Raw genomic sequence first — 20,960 nt, 5'->3', positions numbered from 1 at the left:
GGGAGCTTGAGAGCTTGTGGCTTTCACCCCCATCTGTATCAGTTTGTCTAATAAAAGGTATAAAAGCCTTGCTTTGGTGTCACAACTGCAGCACCACTTGGTGAAAACCATGGATGCATACACGTAGGCAATGGAAATAAAGTTAAATGTGCTTTTTTATGGCATTTCACCACTCACCGAAAAAGTGTGGAAGCAAAAACCTTGTCACAGAGAAGAAGGATCATGAAGACTCGTAGAAACAAAGCATAAAAGCTGACGTGCTCCTTAAAACAGCACATGGAGCTGCTGAGGGCAGTAACTGCATTTCCCAGCTGACTCTGCTTGAGGACAGCTGTGCTGGGAGGCAAAGCCCACAGAGGCAACACAAACTGCAGATCTCTAATGCAGTTCTCCTTGATACAAAGCCAAAACCTATTATAGCCCTGGAATATCCCCGATTTCTTGACTTTTGTGACATAACTCTGGAGAGTTGGAGCATGGACAGATCCAGACTGGGGCAAAAGCTATGTGCACGGCAGAGGTCCCCCAGTTCCAGCCACCACCTTGTGTGGGCGCTCCCCACCACAGCACAGCAGCTTGTTGTCTCTGGGCTGAGGTCCATATTAGCAGACAGCTGCTAGCTATCTAAACTGCTCACTTGACCTTCTGAAGCAGAAAGAAGTCCATCCAGCAGACCTGAGTGGGCAGCAGGCTCCAAGTAGCTGAAACCATGCTGGGAGCATCACCTCTTCCACAAGATCGGCTGTATCTGTAGCCAGAGCCCAGTTGTCACAGTGGCTTCCACCATACGCAAAGGTCTCTCAAGAGGTTGTGGGACTTGTGTTGCTGGGTCTGTGCACCAACATGGCAGAGTCAGTACTGGCAGGCATCCCACCAGCTGCAGGAACGGCTTTATAGAAAGCATTGAGGGCGCTGGACACACCACAGGGCACGTAATTGCATGCTCCTACTGAGTGCTTGTCCCCTGGGAAGTGCCAAAAATACAAGGCAAAGTGCTAAGTTAAAGCACTTGCTCTTCCACAGGCTGGATGATGTTCTTCAACCCACAGACAGAGGCTCACATCAAAAGGTAATGACTGACAGCGTTCCTTCAACTAAATCAGGTTGAGAAGATGTCAAAGCAGCAATTAAAAGTGCAGTGTTTAAAGAAAAGAGACAAATGAGTTGAACAGAACCACCAATTTTCATTTCAGCATTGTTACATGTCTCTTAATTAGAGCAGATGTCTCCCTAATCTGTGCAAAACAGAGGAAGACCTGGGAGGTGTGAAATAGTGGCTCATCCACAAATATTACCACCAATTCCCATCTTCTGACAGCAAATCCACCGCCTCAGACTGCGCCAAACTGAACCACCCGGCAGTTCTGGGTCCTGTCCTGCAAAGCAGGGCTTACTCTGCAGTGCCCAAAGCTCAGATGAAACCCTTTTCTCCTCCTTACACCTGCAAACAACCATGTTTATCCCACCATGCACCAACACTGCCCAGGAAATGCAAAACTCGTTCCCTTTGCCACACACATTGCAGTTATGCTTTAGCCCCTCAAAATCCTTGTTTAGTTGGTTTTCCTACACAGAAAAGACTCCATCAGTCATCAGAGTTTGATAAGCTCTTTAATGGCAAGCTCATGGTGTAATGACACTGCTGGATTTGATGCCTTGGTGGTGGGAGAGGAAGGAGGATCAGAAGAAAGCCAGGGCTCCACTGAAGGCTTACACCTTTCAAAGCATTGAACAAAAGGGCAACATCTTTTGGCGACTCATTTCACAGCTTTGTAGTCCCAAAGACAGATCTTCCAGCCAGAAAAAAAGGTGGAAAGCACATCAAAGCCAGCCTTTGCGTGGCGTGGCGCAACAGTTTCTGCTTGATGTGTTGAGGTCTGACTGGTCCCTGCATTGCTAAAGGAAAACTTGACAACAAAAAAAAAAATCGCATTGACTGAAATCCAGAGCTGACGTTTCCACCACCACCCCCGAAGATGAAAGTAGACATCCTTTACATGCAGTGTTACTGCAGATCTTTGCCTACATGAGCAACAGCATGTCAGTACAGAAAGGGAATTTCAAAGTTCAATGTATTTTACATGAAACCAGTGAGCTTCACTGTAGTCAGCAGTACCCAGTTCAAAGAAGTTTTTTTCTGCAGACAAATGAACGTGCTTTTTGTTAATCTGTGTATTTGTTTATGACCAAGCTCTACTGACAGTGCAGCGCTATGCGGCTCTGTAGAAAATGGGGTTTGCAATAATGCAGATGGACCTTTAGGGATTGTCTTTCTTTCAAAAAAAATCAGCAATGAGAAAAAAGTCAAACATACAGGACATAAATGATAATTTGGCTCACTGAATGGGTGATTGTGGGTAAGTGAAGAGGTTTCCTTTGTACACCTGCCACAGACATCAGATACCAACAATGCAACTAAGTAAGTCTCAGAAGAAGTCCAATAAACCCCGTGGTGACAGGGTCTGCCCTCACAGTCTTTCCTACCAGAGGTAAGGACCAAATTTAAGGAATCTCTTTATAGAATCATAGTATTTTCGTATCTGCCTTGGCAGTGACGTCCCTGAGCCTTCAGCTCCGTGGTGACTCTGCAGGGACCACCTCATGCCCAGCCTGTTGCAGGGTGTAAGAGCTGCTGCCCTGCATCACTCCTGCATGGCTGTCACATGAAGGCTTCCCAGCTGCAGCTGGCTGCAGAGACAGGCTGCTGGGGAGGAGGGGAGGTCCTGCCAGAATTAAACAGATAAAACAAAGCATTTCCCTCTGCTCAGTGATTTACAGAAAGGGACATCCAGCTAGAGCCCCTGAAGGGATCCTTCCCAATTTCCCATGTCCTGTGAGCAGACTGAAACCAGCCAGCACTGAGAAAGAGACCTGCAGGCTGGGCCAGGCTCCTCTGCGACCAGGAGCCAGAGAGGTCTCATTTTCTGGGTGCCCAGCCTGGAAGGCCCTAACGGCTCATGATTTTCAGAGACTGGATTATTTAGCTAGGCATCTCTCCCTGTGAAAAGATTGTGCGTTTGGCACCTAAAATGACTGCTCTCTTCTGCATAAGCCCTGTCCGACATGACCACTCATGAGTCCTTGAGGATAACACATCTCCCTCACCACCTCATCCCCCTGTGAGGAGGAGCGTGCGGCTCAGTAACACACTCACTGACACGGAACTGCGGCTCTCACTGATGCCACAAGCTGTGGGAGGTAAGAGGTGTTCCTTCCTCTGCTTCCCTTCTTCTAGGAGTGGGAATTTCTGAGAACAGAGCGGTAAGGATGGAAACAAGGGAAGAATGTATACAGGGTAAGGATGGACATGAGAGAAAGATGGACATGGGGTAAGAATGGACACAGGTCATGGGTGGACACAAGGTAAGGATGGATGAACTGGCAACCTTGCCTCCTGCCACAGCTAAAGCTGACTGTGAGTAAAATAGCCCTGGACTTCAGCTCTGGGTCCCAGTGAAAGATCAGGAAACATGTGGAAAGAGGCTGGGAGTCTGTCTTGTATGGCAGCTTCCCAAAGCAATGTCCATAATGTCACTGCAATCACTTCTACGGTCGCAGTCTCATGCCACCTACTAAGCAATGCTGCAGCAGAAACTCCTCCCCGCTGCCCCCCGCCACCATCTCACACAGCACATCTTGCACGGGACACAGTGCCAAAACACAGCAGCCAGCATGCAGGTCACTGATGTAGGAAAAGCAACTCTAGCTATTCGCATCAAAAGCGGCATTCTTACAGGCATGTGACTTTCAAAGGCACAGCACTATGCACAGAGGGAAACAGTCTGGAAAACAACCCAGACCAGGGCAGGAGGTGGAGCTGGGAAAGTCTGGTAGGGTTCAGGTCATCATGCTCAGGGGTGTGCTATTCCCCCACTTTTTGAGAGGAAACGGTTTGCCGTTTGCCAATTTTTTCTGTCATGAGCAAGTCCTTTTAAGAGATTTTACTGTGCACATAATAAAGCAGCTTCATGCTCCCTGACTGCTGCTCCTACCTACTCACACAATATCATAAATAATAATGTTAGGGAAGAGAGGAGGAGAAGGCTTTTTAGTTTGTCTTTTCTCCATCCCTTCCTCTTTCAACCATCTCAATCCATTCATCAGGAAGGACACTAACAGAAAAAGCTCAAGGCTCCAGTAATGTCCAGAGCAGCTTTTTATAAACTCCATAGGTTCAATAAGCAGATACATGGCTTGGGCTGTCTCAGAAATCCCAGCATCTCTCTGAAAGGGCCCTTTCTCACTCTTGCCCCTGCTACTCAAACCAGTTGTTGCATTTCTAAAATCTGCTCTTCCCTCTGGCATCCCGTGTACTTCTCAGCCCCCAAGCAGCACTCTGCTCGCTGCATTCACGCAACTCATATTCAGAAGCGCCAGTTCTGCAAGAGGCTCTGCTCTGGTATATTTATATTTAGCTAGAGGTATGAGAGAGAGAGGAGAAGGGAGACTCTTCTATGTCCTTTCACTAATGGTTTGCTTTGAGGATAGGCAATGGTAACGCATACCTCTTTTCACCCACAGATCTAAAAGCACTTTATACACTGGTGGGCAAACAATACTAACGGCCCCTTTTACAAAAGACTTACGGTGGGATTTTCAAAGGAATTGCCCTGCTCCCACCGAATTTCATGGAGGCCTGGATGCATAACTGGAGGCCTGCCTTGAATTCCCAGCCACTGAGATCCACCCGAAGCTCAGGGCCAGGCAATGGTAGAGCTCTGAACCCACATTTTCTCACCGAGTCCCCAAGCTTGCAAGCATTTATGCATGCGTTCGCAAATCTTGTGTCTGGCAGTCTAGCCACTGGGTCATGCTATCCGTGGTTAATTACTGAATGGCTACTAACCTGAATATGTGGTGGGAGTGAGGGAAAAATAAAATACAAATAAAATATAAAAATACTTTGTAATACAACTAAACCAGTTCCGCATCTCTTCAATCGTTTGGTAAGTATGGAACAAGTAACATGGCAATACAGAAATGTATTTGGTCAAAGTAAGCAATCGATATTTTTTGATAAAATACATTCTATATTAATGCTCATTCACATTTAACACACATGTAAATTAAATTTTCTGTGTATAAAATTCCAGTTTATTCTCAGTGCTGCCTGGTCATGCTTCAGTTCAGCAGCAGGGCTCAAGACATTCGGCTCCCAGCGAAGTGAGCAGGGAGGAGAGCACTCAGCTCTCTGCAGGACCAAGCCTCGCGCATTCCCCGGAGCGCCTGGTCCTGCAGGTCCCGTTCGAGCAACATCTCGCTGGCTTCAGTGGGAATTTTGCAGGGGTGGGAGCTGCAGAAGGCCCCCCCCAGCTGTTCAGCATTTGCAGGCTGGTGTGGAGGTCACCCAAATGGCATTCCAAAAAAAGAGTGAGTTGTTAGTGAATACAGAAAACGTATCTACATAATTTACAGCTTTATGTTTCCTTGTAACCATATTAATGCTCAAATGCTCAGTAACAATTCAATCAATATGCAGGGAAAGGTAGCAGCGTGCAGTACATATTACAACCTCCTGTATGCAATTATAAGCACTAGATCTTACAGTCTTTCCTCATTTCATGAACTCCTGCCTATCCCACTGCCACCCAGAGCCCGATTCTCCAGTTGAGCCTTGTGGAGTCAATCCTTCACAGCGCTTGGTTCAGATCACGTCCGCACCTCCGCCACCGGCCCCTAACACCATGCAAGAGGTGCAAGGAGCCTTTGGCTGTGGGTCCTCAGCTACCACCCGTGTCCACCCCTGCACCCTCCCCTCTGTTGTGCCGGCACTCCTCTGTGCAGCCACGCGTTGAACCAGGTGGTGGGACTGATCCAGCTGGAAAACTGCCTGTCCGTAAAAAAGGCAGAGGGTTATTTCCCAGCCAGGCTGACCCCGCAGCTCAGCTCACGACGCAGCCGTGCCTGGGGCTCGTGCAGGTGTGCGTGTGGGTGCGTGCGCACGCGTGTCGGTGCCAGCCACCTGCACCTAAGCAAAAGGGGTGCAAGTGGCCAGCAAACCTGAACGACAGGACTTTGCCTCCGGCTTGCGCTACTGTAAATTACATCTTGCACTACGTTACAGCAGAGGAAAGTCAGCCCCAAAAGATCTACTGGTATGAGCCGCAACCAAAGAATTCGATGCTACGAAGAGAAAGGTTCTCCTGAAACAAGGCTCTGTTTAAGCTTATGGCATCTGTTTTGGCAGGACAGGAAAGAAAAACTTAGGGACTTAAAGCAGGGATGGAAAACACTGGTCTTACACTTTATTTTAGTAAGCAAAAAGCCTATTGCTGCTGTACAGTGTTATACAATGAACTGCCACGGTTCTCACGTCACTAGTCCATAGAAAATGTGCTGCGACTACCATGTTTATGCCTGCATGCCGAAATAATGTACAAAGTTGCATTAAGCTCTATTTCTCTCCGTTTTTTTTCGATATTCTTAAACTCTGACTTTTACAGTGTTGCAGACACATCTGTGCATACTCAGGTACCACACACCGTCCCAGTTATGGAAGGTCTTTGCCCCAGATCGGAAAAATCAAGTGCTATGCATCTCTCAAGCCATCATCAGCAATGTAAACCACCAAGAAAACTTGCTCTCTTAAGTAACCTTGAAGAACAATCTTTAAAAAATCTATTGAAAAGGAGACATGGCTAACAACAGGGTTTTCAAAATGGTGTGAGTTGCTTCTAGGAGTTGTCCAAGCATTTTCTCTTCGCTCACTTTTTGTTTTTATAAAGCTAATTTTGTATAAAAGGGCTTTTTAAGCATGTGACCTTCATTTCATGATTTTTAAAAAATTGGAAAAAAGGAGTAAATTTAGAAACATTTTGCTCAGTTGTGGAAAATAGCTGTATTATAACAGAATCCCCTTCGCTTCTTATAGTTTCAGTACAAAAGGCAAGTAAATAAAGAGACCCTGCATCTTCACAGTTTGGCACTCATCCAAGTCACTTAAATCTATGCCAAACAGGTATAAAATACAAGGGGTCATCTTCTCCTTTATACCAAGACCCAGCCAAACCCCTCTGGAGAGCAAGTCCCCAGCTAAGTAAAACCTCACTAGTTTTTATATCAGCCAAGGTAGTAGTATTTTAGCTTCCCTCCAACGATGAAAATGCCCAGACTAGCTCAAAGGCCCAGGGAGAGGAACAGGTCCAGCATAATTTTTAAGAGCCAGGTGCTGGTTTATACCCTTATGGCTTCAAAGTTAAGTTGCACTTCAATTCATGACGCTACAAGGTTTGAGTAGTAATTTAGCAGTGTATTAAGAACAGGGAATCTTAAAGTTGGTTGTCATGCAGAAGTGGGATAGGCGATGGCTATTTTTTAATTGATTTGTACAAAAGCAGCGTTTGGCTTTGGATCAAATGGTGTTGGAGCACCAGGGTTGGTTATAACGTGTACTGCTGATACTAATTACTCCCAGTTATCAATCCAGCACTTGTAAACTCAGGTGTCAATAAAACGACATTAATACATCTGACACCAATACTCCCCTGGATTTCCCACTTCCCATTATTTTTATTAAGCCTTCATGCGCACTTCTGCAGTACTGACCACTATTAAACTAGTGTTTTTCAAGAGAAATCTCTCCAAGTTTGGTACTTTGTCAAAAACCATAGCTGTTGAACTAAAAAGAAAAGCGCAGGTCGCATTTGGTCTCTGCGCTGGTTTCCTCAGAAAGGTCACTGGTGAGGACTCAGCCCTCTCACCACATGCTGCCTACATTCTCGGTACTCTACATTCATGTCAGCGAATGCTAAACTCAAACACAAATCGAAGAGACAAGTCAGCAACAAAACTAGACTGATAATGGCAGAATGCTACCAAGACAACTCCATAGAAAACCCACTGAAGCAGGAGCAAAATTCAGGTCACTTCTTAGCAAAGCTCATCACAGATTATTATTATTATTTTTTTTTAAACCGTTTTGTAAAACTTTTATCCTGGGAGCCAGATATCCCCATGTGATGTGCTAATTCGAACAGGCTAACGTGGGACCACCTGACCCTGGTACCAAAGGCTTCCGAATTTTTTAGCTTCTCATAAAATCACTGCTGACTGACACCCATCTGTTGGTGATCGGCTTCTGGTTCCTCTTCTTCCACATCTGCATTATATTCTTCAAACGCATCATCATCAACATCTGGAAGCCCAAGTAACTACAAAGAAGAGAAAATACTGTGTAATAGTGAATTACCCACTCACGCAGCTTCTCTGCAAGTCTCAGAATAGCTAGGTGCCATTTCTTGAAAACCTCAAACCCTGGAATAATGGTATTGCATAATGATCTCGACTCTCTTTTTCTCCCTTCTGTGACAGAGAAAGATTTGAAAATGCATACTCACACAAAATTAAGTGCTCAGAGACTGGGAGATAAATAAAACCAAAGCAAAGCACTTGCAAAAACCTTTGCGTTCTTCCCTGAGGTCGTATCATGAATTGTTGAGTGTTTAGACTTGGCAGTGCTTTAACTTCAGAAAGAACCACGATAATACTGCAGCAGTAGTTACCTGGGTTTAAGATCGTGTTTGGCAACCCTACAAAAGCTAAAGAAGAGAGCATCCTCATGCAGAACTGGTTAGTATGGAGTACGCAAGGAGTCCCTAAAAAGCTAAAGATCCCATCACGTTAAGTGCTTCTCTTGAACCCTTCACTCCATCACACCTGACAAAGCCTTGCACGCTGGGTAAAGCCCTCGCAGTCAGAAATACTGTGTATTCAACTGAAAATTGTCCGAGTCCCTTTAAATTTCTGCAAATTAGATTTGGGCTTGTGAAGAACTGCCAGCCCATCTTCCTTGGACAATGTTTGGATGCCTCCGATCACTGCAATGGCACTTGTTTGATACAGAAGGCCCAAACAGCGATGTTTGAACTTTTCCCCTCTCCTCCAAAAGGTTGCCAAGCCGACAGAAGTCAAGAAGACAGATAAACAATAATAGTCAAAAGAATGCACGTGTTGTGGAAATCTCGTATTAGAATCCTACGCTAACAACTATTAATAGCCACAAACCAAAATCGTATGCCAGGTATTATTGGGAATACCATGTATTTAGCTTGCCAGGGCTGGAAGATCAGCAGAGATGCATGCAACACCCTGTTTGGAGAGTGACGCGGCTGTTAGCTCTCAAAAGAGGCAAAGCCCAGAAAAATCATGAGGAGGGTGACGCTCGCTAGGTGGTAGCATGAAAAAAAGAAGGCTGTGACAAGGCAGATTTTTAGAGACCTAAACTAATTCAGTCTGTGATCAACATTCAAAATTATTCAGTGGACACAAATACAATGCACAGAATTAACCTCTGGGTCCAACGAAGCTTGTATTCCTCACATCACTGGGAGAAAACCAGGTTTTTAGTTGCAGGGTTTCTTTGGCAGGGAAATGGAAGGAGAATTTGCTAACTAAACCCCCTCCTTTGCATTTTAAAAATACTTACAGAGAGACCCCAAGCTGAAAATGTTCTTGTTTTCTGAGCAGAACAAAAAGTAAATATTCCTATACATACATATTTTTCAAATCAAATGCTTAACTGAACGTGAAACTACTTGGTTCATTTTCAAGATGTGGGGGTTTTGTTTCACGTTGAAGCTAAAATGAAAATACTCAGTTTTTAAAACACAAAAGCAAGGCCTCTAGACTTTCTTATCCACCAGTATTATTTTCGCTAAACTGATTTGGTGTAGTCAAATTAAATGTGAGTGTTGTACTGCTCCATTTATATCACCCGGCAGAAAGAGCTTTGATCACGTTTTTTTTGCCCAGCTCTGGTTATAATTCCTCCTTGATTTGCAGGGAAATGAGCCACATGAGTCTTCATTTTATGGGATACTGTAAGCCTTTCCCATGCAAAATTAGCACAGAAAACACAACATACACCACGAGAACTGCAAAAACGCACACGATCCCAAAGGATGGAGAGCACGTCCTGCTTTTCACACATCCCCTCTCCCTTTGCCCTCGGGAAACCCAGCTCTCCTCTCCCCGGCGCAGCGTAAATCAGAGTGATGCTGCAGACCTTAGCAGTTTTACAGAGCATAGGAAGGGTGGGGATGGGATGGGATGGGATGCTCCTCCAAGAGAGGCACAGTTTTGTTCTCTCATGGACACCTGAGGATCTTCCAAGGCACCAAGGACCTCAGTCAAGCAGGTCCTGCTTTTAAGACTCATATCTTGTTGCTTCCCACAGGACTATGGTCCCTCACAGCCATCAACCCCTTAACGCTCTCTGGACTGCAGGGACAATCACAGCCCACACCTTGACCCCAAGGAGGAAGGATTAGGGGCCAAAGTACAGGGAGCTCCACAAACATTGGGTCAAAGCAGAAGGAAGGTGTATAAAAGATGAGGACAATATAAGATGATGAAGGTGGCCTGAGTTAACCCTAGACCAACTCCACCTTGCTTTCTTTCAAACACACTAGCTTCTGCTTCTAGTCCATATCTACTTCATGTATTAAAATATCATCAGCTACGTGGCAGACTTGAAAGGACTTTAACAGAGAGCAAAAACAAGGAGGAAAGAGGTAAAACAGGAAAGGGGTGTAGAAAGGGAGAGCTGATCCATCAGCCAAACAGCCAAGGGGAACAAAACTGCCAGGTGGGTACAAGTGGGGAGGAGGAGGACAGGAGGGTGGAGAGGAAGGACAAAGGACAACCACCAGCGGTAGCACCACCTGAACTACATCCTGGCCAAACTACCCATCTGGAGGTAAAAAAGAGGTCACTGGGACATGTATGAATTCAATGAATATGGGATAAATAGCTTTTACACTGCAGACTCCCCAGTTCAGATGTAGCTTTTTAGGCTGAAGGTGAGTTCAATGCAGGAGCCCTGGAATTCGCTGCTGAATTGTACGACTCATGTTTTGGTTCTCTGCAAACTCTGCCAGTTGGTGTGATGTCCCTCAGGCATATTTTATTTTTTACTTGTCTGTCTGTCTTAACTCTTTCAAAGTCCCCTGATTTTACACAAATAACCTAGTAGTTTTTCAGTCATGAAAGCAGACTGACATCATCTCCTACCAAAAGCTGACGTACAAGTACACTGAAAAATAAGCCAAGTACAAGGCTGAGCTTTAGCAGTCCACACGATGCTACGCTAGAGATAACGTGGTTCTGTCGAATTCCAGTGTGAAGGGCTCAGTCTTCAGGCAGATGTGCTGACAAGCACCAGCATGGACACCTCTGGCACTTGAGAGACAAAGGCATCGGAGGAGCTGGGATGCTCTGAGGCAAATAGTGGTATTTCAGCCTAGTGCTATTGACACCACTTCACGTACCTGCATGGTGTCTGGCACTTTTGGATGCTCCCTGAATAACTGGATAAGATAAATCCCAGAGTTTTGGGGAAACTGACCCAGGAAGGCAGTAATAGGCAAAGACAATGTGGCCCCCACAACCTGCAGTAAAGAAACAGCTTGACCTTGTCTACAGCAGGATTTAGAGGTGCGTTTTAGCTGTCGCAGGTTAGCCAACGCTTTTTACAAGCCTAATCTAAATAAATATCCTGCCCTGGCACTGTGTTTATGGCCATCAAACATAAGGGAGAGATGCCTGAGAGCAGAGAGGGGTGATGAGCAGCCCCCGACCACCCTCACTGCCTCCTGCGCCCAAGGAAGAGCAGCGAGCGGAGGGAAATCTGTGTCTCGTTGAGAGGGATACTAACCACTGGGCATCCCCACTCTCATCACCTCCGAAACATGGGGCCCAGCAGCGTGAGCAGCCAGTCCCATCCCACGCCGCAGTCCCAGGGTAAGCCTGTGCAGACACAGCTGGGCTGTTATCACAAATGCGCGGAGCAGGGCCAAGATGAGTTACTGGGCGAAAATCGGTCTGGGAGCCTTCGGTTAAGGGAGGGCAGGTGCTCGTGCCATGCATGAAGGCATGGAGAGCTGCAGATGCACCACCAGTGTCTCCTATTAAACATTTCCCTTGGAAGGACCCCAACAAAGGCTTTCAAAACTGTCTTTAAATAATCTTGGATGTCCGGCTGGAAATACCAAAATGGAAAAGACTTTCAGAAGGTCTGGCCGCTGGCTTCTCCTCAGTATCTCAGACTGAGTAGCCAGGACAATCAGACATTTCAGAAGAGCCCAGTCTGACCTTCAGCACCATTTTTTCCTAAACTGCCATTTTTCAAACTGAAATTTGCCAGCCTGGTCTTTGATAGCAGACTTGGTTGAGATAGTGGAGAAGAAGTGCCCTGCAAATGCACTATTACATCCATGCTCACAGCAAGGTGGTCTCATTAGCAAAACAGGTCCAGCAGAGAAAGGATGGGGAACATCGCAAAGTAATGCCAAGGAAATAATTTCCCCATACTGATGAAAAGTGGGTTTGTTCTGGCAAAGGCCTGAGGGTGTGAAATAACTATTTTCATACATCCATTGTATCACCCTTCACTTTTTAAAATCTATCCTACCATGCATGTGCTATTTTTAATAATTCCAATAAGGGGAAAATGTCAATACATTCCTTATTAGACTTGTCTACACACAGCCATACCTTGAATGATAAAACCGGTTTTGTTACGCTGATGCAAATCACTCAATACTAGGTCAAAGGAGAATCTGAGAAACCTAATCTTTGTGGTACATCCAAGAGAAAATAAAGAGGTACTTGAGGACACCATTCTTGAGTAGACAAAAGCATAATGAAATTCAACAGTTAGGAAGCAAATCTAGAAAAATGCAGATTGTAAATAAAAGTTTTTCACAGGAGCATAACTAATGATGAGAAAAAAAAGTGCTCAGTAGTGTTGTATCCTTTAAGTTACCTGAAGACTTTCTATCAAGATGGGGCATCTTTGGAAAAGATACATTCCAGCTCAAACACAATTTATGTGGTCAGTGGTACGAATCACGGGGTGAAATGTGATGCATTAACGAAGGGCCCAGATTCAATGAGCATAATGGTTCCCCTCACTTTGAACCTTTTTATTCTGAAGAGTAGCTTAACTTGGCTTGACTGAAGCCAATTTCTCAGCAACTTAAGCTATGCTGAAATAAATGTGGTTTAAATGAAATAAGTGATCTGTACCAATTTCATTAAGGCTTTCTGAAATGTTTTTTAGTTAAACCAATGGAAGTTTCTCCTCAAAGACACAGTTTTTCTGAGCACAAGAAAACAGCTATGAAGATCCCAGCGCTGAATACTGTTCTGGGAAACATATTTATATTTTTGTATGTTTTCACAATTACAAGCAGCTGTACTGACAGATCAGATTTCCAGTCCTTTCTAAGAAAAGTGTGCATCTGTTCTATTTATTTCCAGTCTCTCAAAGGATTCTTTAAAACGATGCTCTTTTATGTCGACCAGCTGTGGTGGTCCGTGGCAAGGCAATGCAAGGGTGTAACACAGGGAGGGCCAGTGTTTTCATATCGGCGCCCCAGCTCCTCCCTTTCGCTCTAAATACTTGGGATACATTTTCAGTCTTCTTGATTAGTCAGCCAGAAAAAGAGAGGAGGGAAAAAGGTCTACGTTTTCAGTTTAGGATAAAAACGTCCGTTGGTCAGCTTTCCCATGGACATCACGGGAGCATGGATCTGGAAATGAACCTCCACTCCAGCCCCTTACCCAGCCCCAGGCACTCAAAAGGAGAAGCTGTGCAAAGGGAGGATTTGGCAAAAATGAAGGAGAATGGCCAGCCTAAGTCACCTCACCCTGAAGAAATCCAGTCTTTGACCCAAATCTTAGTGTTAAACAAGGATAGAGAAAGCTGAGTAGCAGCAAAACAGAAGAATGTAAGCCCTTTCCCCACAAAACTCAGCTTCTGCTCCAACTTCTTCTCAAGCAGTGACCAAACTGGCGTTTGCAAATACCAAGTGGCAACCATCCTAACAGCAAAATCTGGACCACTTGGGGGCAAAAAAAAAAGCCAACCCTAAACCAAAACAAACCACTCTGAGAAGAGACCGTACTTCCAGCTTCCCAGAGGTTTACTCTTGCTACTCAGATCCTTGCAAAACTCCCCAATTCCAGCGCCAGGAAACAACTCTGCCACAAAGTCCCGCGGCGCTGACTCGCATCCAGTTCCTCGGAGTCAGCACTGCATCAGCAGGACACGAGCCCCTGCGTAGCTGGGGAGCCGCTGCCACCGGCTGCCGCACCAGTTGGCCTCCCACCCTGTGCGGGAATGTCATCCTCTCGAATGCAGAGATGGAAATAAAAAGGCAGCTGGCTTCCAAGAAACAATTCCCAATTGCCTGATAGTAGCTTACGTGCTAACACCCCTGCGCCCAGGCAGCTGGCTGGAGATGTAAGTCCCTGCAGGAGAAAAATCACTTTGCCCCATCCAGTGCTATGCTGTTAAAAGTCACAGGTAACTGTCAATGTTTAGAGGTACAAAAGAGGCACTTACAGGTCTGAAGGATTTGAAGACTTTTTCCAATATTTCATGGAGTGTCTTTTTCCCACAGGAGGAGATGTAATCCTGTGCGAGCTGCAGAAAAGGTAAGCAATCCTCACTTTCGCTCCACACGTGCTGAAAGCCAACAGCAACACAAGAAAGAAAAGGCATTAACAGGAATTCACATCAGCCTTTCCACGTGATTTTATAAGGTGACACGTTGTAAACATCTGCTGAAGTATACCAGGCCTCCTGCAGTTCAGACCCGCACTGGGGACGGGCACTGCAGGCTGTTTCAGAAGCCACGCTTCTGAGGAAGAACCTTGATTTTACTAACACGGTGCATCAGAAAGCAGGGAAATCAATCCAGAAGACAAAACGCCTTATGACTGCACCAGCAATGAAGGGTACACATGCCTTGCGCACACGCATTTTGAAAGTGGAGGTGTTTTTGTTTGACATCAGCCCTGCTCAGACCTGGAAAAGTCACGCTGGGTTTACTCTTCTTCTGCATCATCCGCTGCAATGAAGCCCTCAGGAAGAGCTAAAGCATCTCTTTGCCTTCCTGGCTCAGTGCAAGTGTGCTCTGACCCTGGAGCTGGAACTTGATGTGTAATTGTCTTGACGATGCAGAAGAAAAGATGCAAAATATAGACACAGAGCCAAGGAGAGACATTTGGGTGCTCACAACGTCCTGACACTTTGTGCCTCCCTCCCTGTTTTGAGGTTTACTCCTCCCAGACCCAAATCTTCTCTTCCTGGGCAGGCACATTTAAACCCAATTAGGGTATTTCTCTCGTCTTGCTTTTGCTTTGGAGATGCCAGTTCTCCAGCCTGGCTCTGCGAAGCCTCTCCCAAAATTGATGCTTATTCTGCTGCTATGAGGTTCTTTGAAACAGAGCTGGTGAGCGATGGTGGAAGCACTCAGGCAACAATGCTTCTTGCACACAAGGGCAGCACGCAGCACAAGCTAAAGCATACTTTAAAAGATCTTCCTTTTGAAGACACTGTGCATGGGACTGTCTTAGGCAGTCTGCTACACAAAGTAGTGTAATACTGCAAAATTGGTTTGAGAGTCTTCTACCTCTATTTTTGCACAGCAGCTCTTCTCCCCAAAGTGCCATGCAGCTTTTTACTGTGCTATAAACAGTAGGTTATGCTTAAACAAGGAAAGAGAAGGGTCTCTCTGAAGCTTAACTAACATTCAGGGAAAAACAGATGTTTCAATCCCTAACACAAGGCTTGCATGTTGCCTTCCTGTTCGGTGGTGACTACCTGCCGGGGATGCAGTTTTACACTCGTAGAAGGAAACCACTACTTAACATCACCTAAGCTGCACCTTTAAGATGAAAATTGTAACTGCCTTGCTATCAGCCTCACTTAACCTACATTTTCTTTGCTGCTTGTTGCATTTTACGAGCATAAATATAGTGAAATGTTTTGTTATGACAAGAGCCCTGCCTTACTGAGTAGGTTCTACTCTTTCCATATAACCAGAGTCATCTCTTAACCAGCCTGGCAATAAAAATACGTTCTTTACAGTCTTGCCAACTCTCAAAGGCACATACCACAAGTCTCATGATGCTTCATGCCATCTTAGAGTCATGAGCCATGCAGTCCTATAAATGTACAACCAAATCTCAGCTTCTGTTTACAAAAAAAAAAAAAAAGTCTGCACTTTGTGATTTCTATGGCCTAAAAAGGCAGAAGGTACATGAAGTGAACTCAAATGAACCTTCTTTAAAATATCAAACATTTTAAGAACAGCCTCAAGATTTTGGAGGTCTGGCCCACGATTTCTTAATACTTGGGGTTAGCAATAACCGTTTGGTTGCTTCTAATCTTTGAGTCAAACTTAAGAGCTGGATGTTGCAGCTTGGCAATTCATGGCTCGTGCTAAACCTGCTGTAATTGTTTATACGTATGAAGTGATTATGACCGTTAACATCCTAATTCTTGTTTAAATTGTGGCTTCTTTTGACTACCAGAGCTATACACAGGAGTTTCCACATAAATGAAAATCAGGCCCTGCCCTTTTATAAATAATAGCTAGTTCACTCCCCAGGGAAAGTTAACCCTGTGTTGTCCTATCATGTTTTTACAACCTCTTTTCAAGAGGTTCAAGCTGCACCACGTTTTAGACTCCAGTGTGAATTTGTCAGCAGTAGCACAGAATAAGATGATCTGCCATGAAGGAAAAACCTAAGCGAGTAACTAACTTGAGCATTGAGCCTTTGAAGAGACTTTTTTGCGTAGCACTGCAAGGCAATAAGCAAGTAAGGCTTCCAACAATTTCCATGTCTGCAGAAGATTAAAAACTTTGGCTGTAGCAACAAACACACTATGAAAGGTCTCACGTGCCATTAGTGCATACATCTCGTTCAGAAATGGCTTGATTTCATCTTCCCCCCTCCCAAGAAAACTCCTTAACGGTAATAAAGGCCAGGGTTATAACACCTATGTATTCAGCTGCATCTACAGTTCTCCGTGGACCTTCAGCTCTGCACTGAGGCAGTACAGGAACTGAGTCTCACCAGTGACTCACGCATCTCCAGAGGAACCTGCAAAAGGAATTTTGGCCTCTCAAAATAAAAACAAACGTAATTTGAGGATTCAGCTCTTGCTTAAGAAGTTAGAGCAGTCAGTGAGGCTGCACATACGGAGAGGCTTTTCCTGGAAAAACCCTGACGCCTGAGAACCTCTTTGCAGCGGGAGGAGTGGGCTGCTGCCAAACTGGTGGACCACAGTGCTTGGCCATGGCTGCGCAATTAAAAAAAATATTAACCTCATCATCTGAGTATGTGTTTTCCAAGCTTGCCCAGTTTTGCTCACGGTTGCTTTGTGTCACTACAAAAGCACACAGCCACTAATTTCCACCTCAGCTGACCTACAATCACGGCTGAATTATTTAGTTCAGCATCTACACACAGCACATAGCTGAGGCAGTCAATAGGGTTGCATCTGGAGGGGTTTGCTTTTCCTCATGCCTTTAGATGATTCAGCGTTGCTGGATGAGAGAGTCACTTGCCAGACCACCTTTTTCTAACCAGCCCACCTGTTGAGCATGGCAGCAAAACTTTTTCTTTGTGGGTACAATTTGACTTGCAGAAAATATTCAGACTCACTCACTCTGTTATAAAATATTTTACAGAAAATCTTACATCAAAGTGGCATCATATTTTTATTTGCTTTATCAGTTACTTTGAATACCAGCAATAACACGGTGACACAACAAAAGACAGACTGTAAGGAATAGCTTCGCAACCCTCACTCTCACTGGTTATGGCTATACAATTTTTATTTTTTTTTATTGAGAACACCACAAGCCTCAGGAGCTAAATTATAAGTAGTTCAGCTAACTAAAACGCTGATTCAGAGAGTTTCAGTGTCCAGGTGGTACTGAAAATGCCTATAGGCATCTAGAGGGGTCTTTCTGCATCACTAGCATGTTAAAAACCTAGCCCAAAGATACCTTCACAGGAAATCAAAATTATGTGATTGTTGTGACCTGGAATTTCTGGTTTTATACAAAATTCGGCGTTATTCTCCCCCAGATTGCATCCTGGCAACCTTTCCATGTCTTTCTCCTCCTCCCTTTTAAGTTCATCATGCTCATCCTTTCCTCCTTACAAGTGGGTTATCATGGACTTCTCTGGCACCTCCTACATAGCTTTTTAAGTCGCATTATTATGAAATGAAGACGTAAAGAAAGAGAACAAGAATACCAGGCACCAGATGGCTTATTAAATGTGAAGTTCCTTTATGAGAGTCACAGGGTGCAAAAAGGTTGTAAAGTGTGCCACTGTGAATTCTGTTTATATTTACTCACTTTCACACTCCATTGTGTTACTGGACCCATGCAACAAGGCTCAAGCACAAATGAGAATTAGTCCCTTGGCTTGTATTAAGTCTCCTTAAAATAAACTTTAGCCTGTAATTAGACGTTGAGAGGAAACTTATCTTCTGGAACATAAGAAAAAAAGAAAATGACTGCAAAAACCAAGATAGCCAAGTTGGAAGCAGAAATGAAACCCCACTGTGGACTAGGAGCAGAAAACAAGATGCTGGCGAATCAGCTCATTAGTGGTTCTTAATCGCATTAAAGAGACACCATCAACAGGGAAAGAATTAAGAATGACACCTATCGGCCTGTCTTAAAAGTATTATTGCTACAAAGAGTGCCTCAAGTAATTATGCCAAAAAAAGACAGGAGAAAACTCTGCCCCTAGTTTTCCACTGTTTATGTTCTGCATTTGACAGCAGCTGGCCCTTTTGCTCAGCTTTACTACCGGCGGCTTTGGGCGGGGAGTCCTTCCCACAGAAACCCTGGAATGAAAATATTTGCCAAAAATAAAAGGGAAAATGTGGTTGCAAACCCACAAAAATTGGCCAGTGTTGGAAGCATGGGAATAGGGTCTGAAACCGCTTAAGCTTTTTTTTTTTTCCCACTAGATTTTGTTTTGAAAGAGTTCACTCAATTACTGAGCAGCATATAAAGAAACAATACATGTCTAAGAAAAGTAATGAGCTTTCTTTGCAGTTTCCGATACCATTAGCATCCAATCACAGCTTTAGCCTTGTCCTGCATTGGATTCATACATATTCCTGCTTCAGAGTCCAGCAGCCACGGCCCTTTCTGGGCAGAAGGGAATGAGCGCGAGGGTTTGACACGCTCATAGGTGCTGTAGGAGATGGGTGTGCAGGGCTAATCCCACCCTGGACCGACAGAATCCACACCCAGAGATGCTCCACTGCCATGGCTGGGACTGAGGCTGAAGGTCTCGTGTATCCCTGGACAGACACATAACTAAACCCCAGGTAACTTCTTTCATAATTCAGCATTGCCATCTGCCCGACACAATAAATAAATGTCCTGCTCACTGAGATTTGTGGTCTTGGAGAAGTCACTTCACTGCTCTTTGTTTCCATGAACCCATCTGTCAAATGGGGTCATACTGCACTTACCTGTCGGAAAGGGAATTAATGAACATTTGTCAAGCAGATCGAGGGATGAAAGTTGCTCCGGGAAGGGAAGGACCTACAACATTCCTACAATAATGGTCTGTGCTAGTGGCTACTTTTTAAAAAACAAAATAAAATCCTTTCATTGCAGTTAACTGGAGCTTTGCAGGTTACAACCCCCGTGGCGAGGTGCCGCTTGTCGATAACTTCTTGCACTTCTGCTCACCACCGGGAGGGCTGGGGGGGGGGGGGATGGGGAACAACCCACCCCCCCATCCCAAAGCCACGGGTTGTTTTGCCGGTGCCATTTCTGCACAAACTTGCCGCTGAACTCCGCGAGGGGAGGCCGGCACCTGCCCGGGTCCCCCCAGCCCCGGCGGGCCCGGGAAACGGGCGGGAGGGGGGGTTGGTGGAGGGGGGGCGCGGCCCTCCTGTCATCCTGACTCCATTTTATTCCTGCCCATTCTCCATTTGCCGTGACAGCCCTGCCAGTCCGCCCGTCCCTGCGCCGTGCCCCGGCCCCGACACCCCGGTGGAATGGAGGGGGCCGCGGGGGGGGAGCAGCAGCTGCAGCCCCCGCGGGGCGCAGGAGAAGCGGGGGAGGGGGGCTCGCACCCCCCTTTCCCCCCCCCGGAGCCCGCAGCCTCCCCGGGCTGGGGTGATGGGGGAGGCGGGTGGGGGGTCCCTGCCCGCAGCCCTGCCCGCGGGGCCGCCCCCCACCGGCAGCGGACTCCATTTTGCAGATTGTGGTGCGCGCTGGGGAGGATCCCCCCGCCACCCCCGGCCCACACGCCCGGCGCCCCCGCAGCCCCCGGCACCACCGCCTTCCATCCCCGCATCCCTCCGCCCCTCCGGGGCACGGCCCCGTCCTCCGCCCCCCCCCCCTCCCGGCGCTCCCTCTTCGGCTGCTCCCCCAAGCACCGGGGACCGGCACGGACGGAGGAGGGGGACGTCCCAAAGCGGTGCAGGGGGTGCCCGCCCGTGCATGCCCACGCACAGATACCCACGCACGCCCGTGACCGCCCCCCCCCCCCCCCAACCACCACCTCCCCGGTTCCCCTCCCGGGGCACTCACGAAATTGTCGCCGCAGGCGGCCTCCGGGCAGAGCACGTAGAAGGAGACGCCGGGCTCGGCGTAGAAGTCCATTCGCCGCTCCGTCTCCTCGGCGGCGATGAGCTGGAAGGGCGTGCGGGCGCACCACCGCTCCGCCGCCTCCGCCAGCGCCTCGAAAGCCATCGCCGCCGCCGCCGCCGCGATCCGCGCCCGCCCGCGCACCCCGCGCGCACCGCCCCGCGCCCCGCCCCCCCCCCCCCCCCCAACCCCCGCCGCGCGCACCGCCCCGCGCCTCGCGCCCCGCTCCGGGGAGGGAAAAGGACGTCAGGGGCCGGGGCGCCGCTCCCCGGGAGGGAATTTGGTGCAGACGATCGGCTTGACGCCTTCTGGCAACTTGGGCCGGGCAAGAAGCCCACCTAGGGATCCGTTGTCTGCAGGACCGCGCTGCGCTTTGCGTCTCTCTTTTCTCCCTTTCCAGACCCCATCCAGAATTTTGCCTTTTAGTAAGGAGAAAGTCCGCCTAGCGATACCCCTTTATGCCAAACAGATCGGTACCCCTTGCGCCGAATTTCGCGGAAGCCACCCAAACGCGAGGCGTCGGGCCGTCTA

At 46.8% G+C, this 20,960-nt stretch overlaps 1 protein-coding gene across 4 annotated transcripts; it reads right to left on the bottom strand.

Moving 5' to 3' along the window:
* Nucleotides 1–1,592: 1,592 nt before the first annotated feature.
* Nucleotides 1,593–20,614, bottom strand: MTURN (maturin, neural progenitor differentiation regulator homolog). Of its 4 annotated transcripts, none has more exons than XM_075745691.1 (4): nt 20,373–20,591; nt 14,348–14,470; nt 8,055–8,150; nt 1,593–2,723 (listed from the first exon to the last, which is right to left on the bottom strand). In XM_075745691.1, the coding sequence occupies exons 1-4, from the start codon at nt 20,532–20,534 to the stop codon at nt 2,643–2,645; spliced, it is 462 nt and encodes a 153-aa protein (XP_075601806.1). In that variant the 5' UTR covers nt 20,535–20,591; the 3' UTR covers nt 1,593–2,642. The 4 variants fall into 4 exon arrangements, with proteins under 4 accessions (XP_075601806.1, XP_075601808.1, XP_075601805.1 ...); XM_075745690.1 differs by lacking the exon at nt 1,593–2,723 and adding an exon at nt 4,968–5,830; XM_075745693.1 differs by lacking the exon at nt 8,055–8,150.
* Between the last annotated feature and the right edge of the window lie 346 nt (nt 20,615–20,960).

Source organism: Balearica regulorum, chromosome 2, assembly GCF_011004875.1.
Source record: "Balearica regulorum gibbericeps isolate bBalReg1 chromosome 2, bBalReg1.pri, whole genome shotgun sequence".
Lineage (NCBI taxonomy): Eukaryota > Metazoa > Chordata > Aves > Gruiformes > Gruidae > Balearica > Balearica regulorum.
Note: the sequence above shows the minus strand (reverse complement) of the source record. Positions and strands in the feature narration are given on the sequence as shown.

Bases quoted from the DNA above. Each gene is read 5' to 3' on its own strand.
- MTURN (XM_075745690.1), bottom strand. From the start codon at position 20,534: ATGGCTTTCGAGGCGCTGGCGGAGGCGGCGGAGCGGTGGTGCGCCCGC. The intron at 14,471-20,372 runs GTGAGTGCCCCG...GTTGGCTTTCAG, and splicing joins CCGCCTGCGGCGACAATTTC to CACGTGTGGAGCGAAAGTGA. The intron at 5,831-8,054 runs GTCAGTCAGCAG...TTTTACGGACAG, and splicing joins CCGATCACCAACAGATGGGT to GCAGTTTTCCAGCTGGATCA.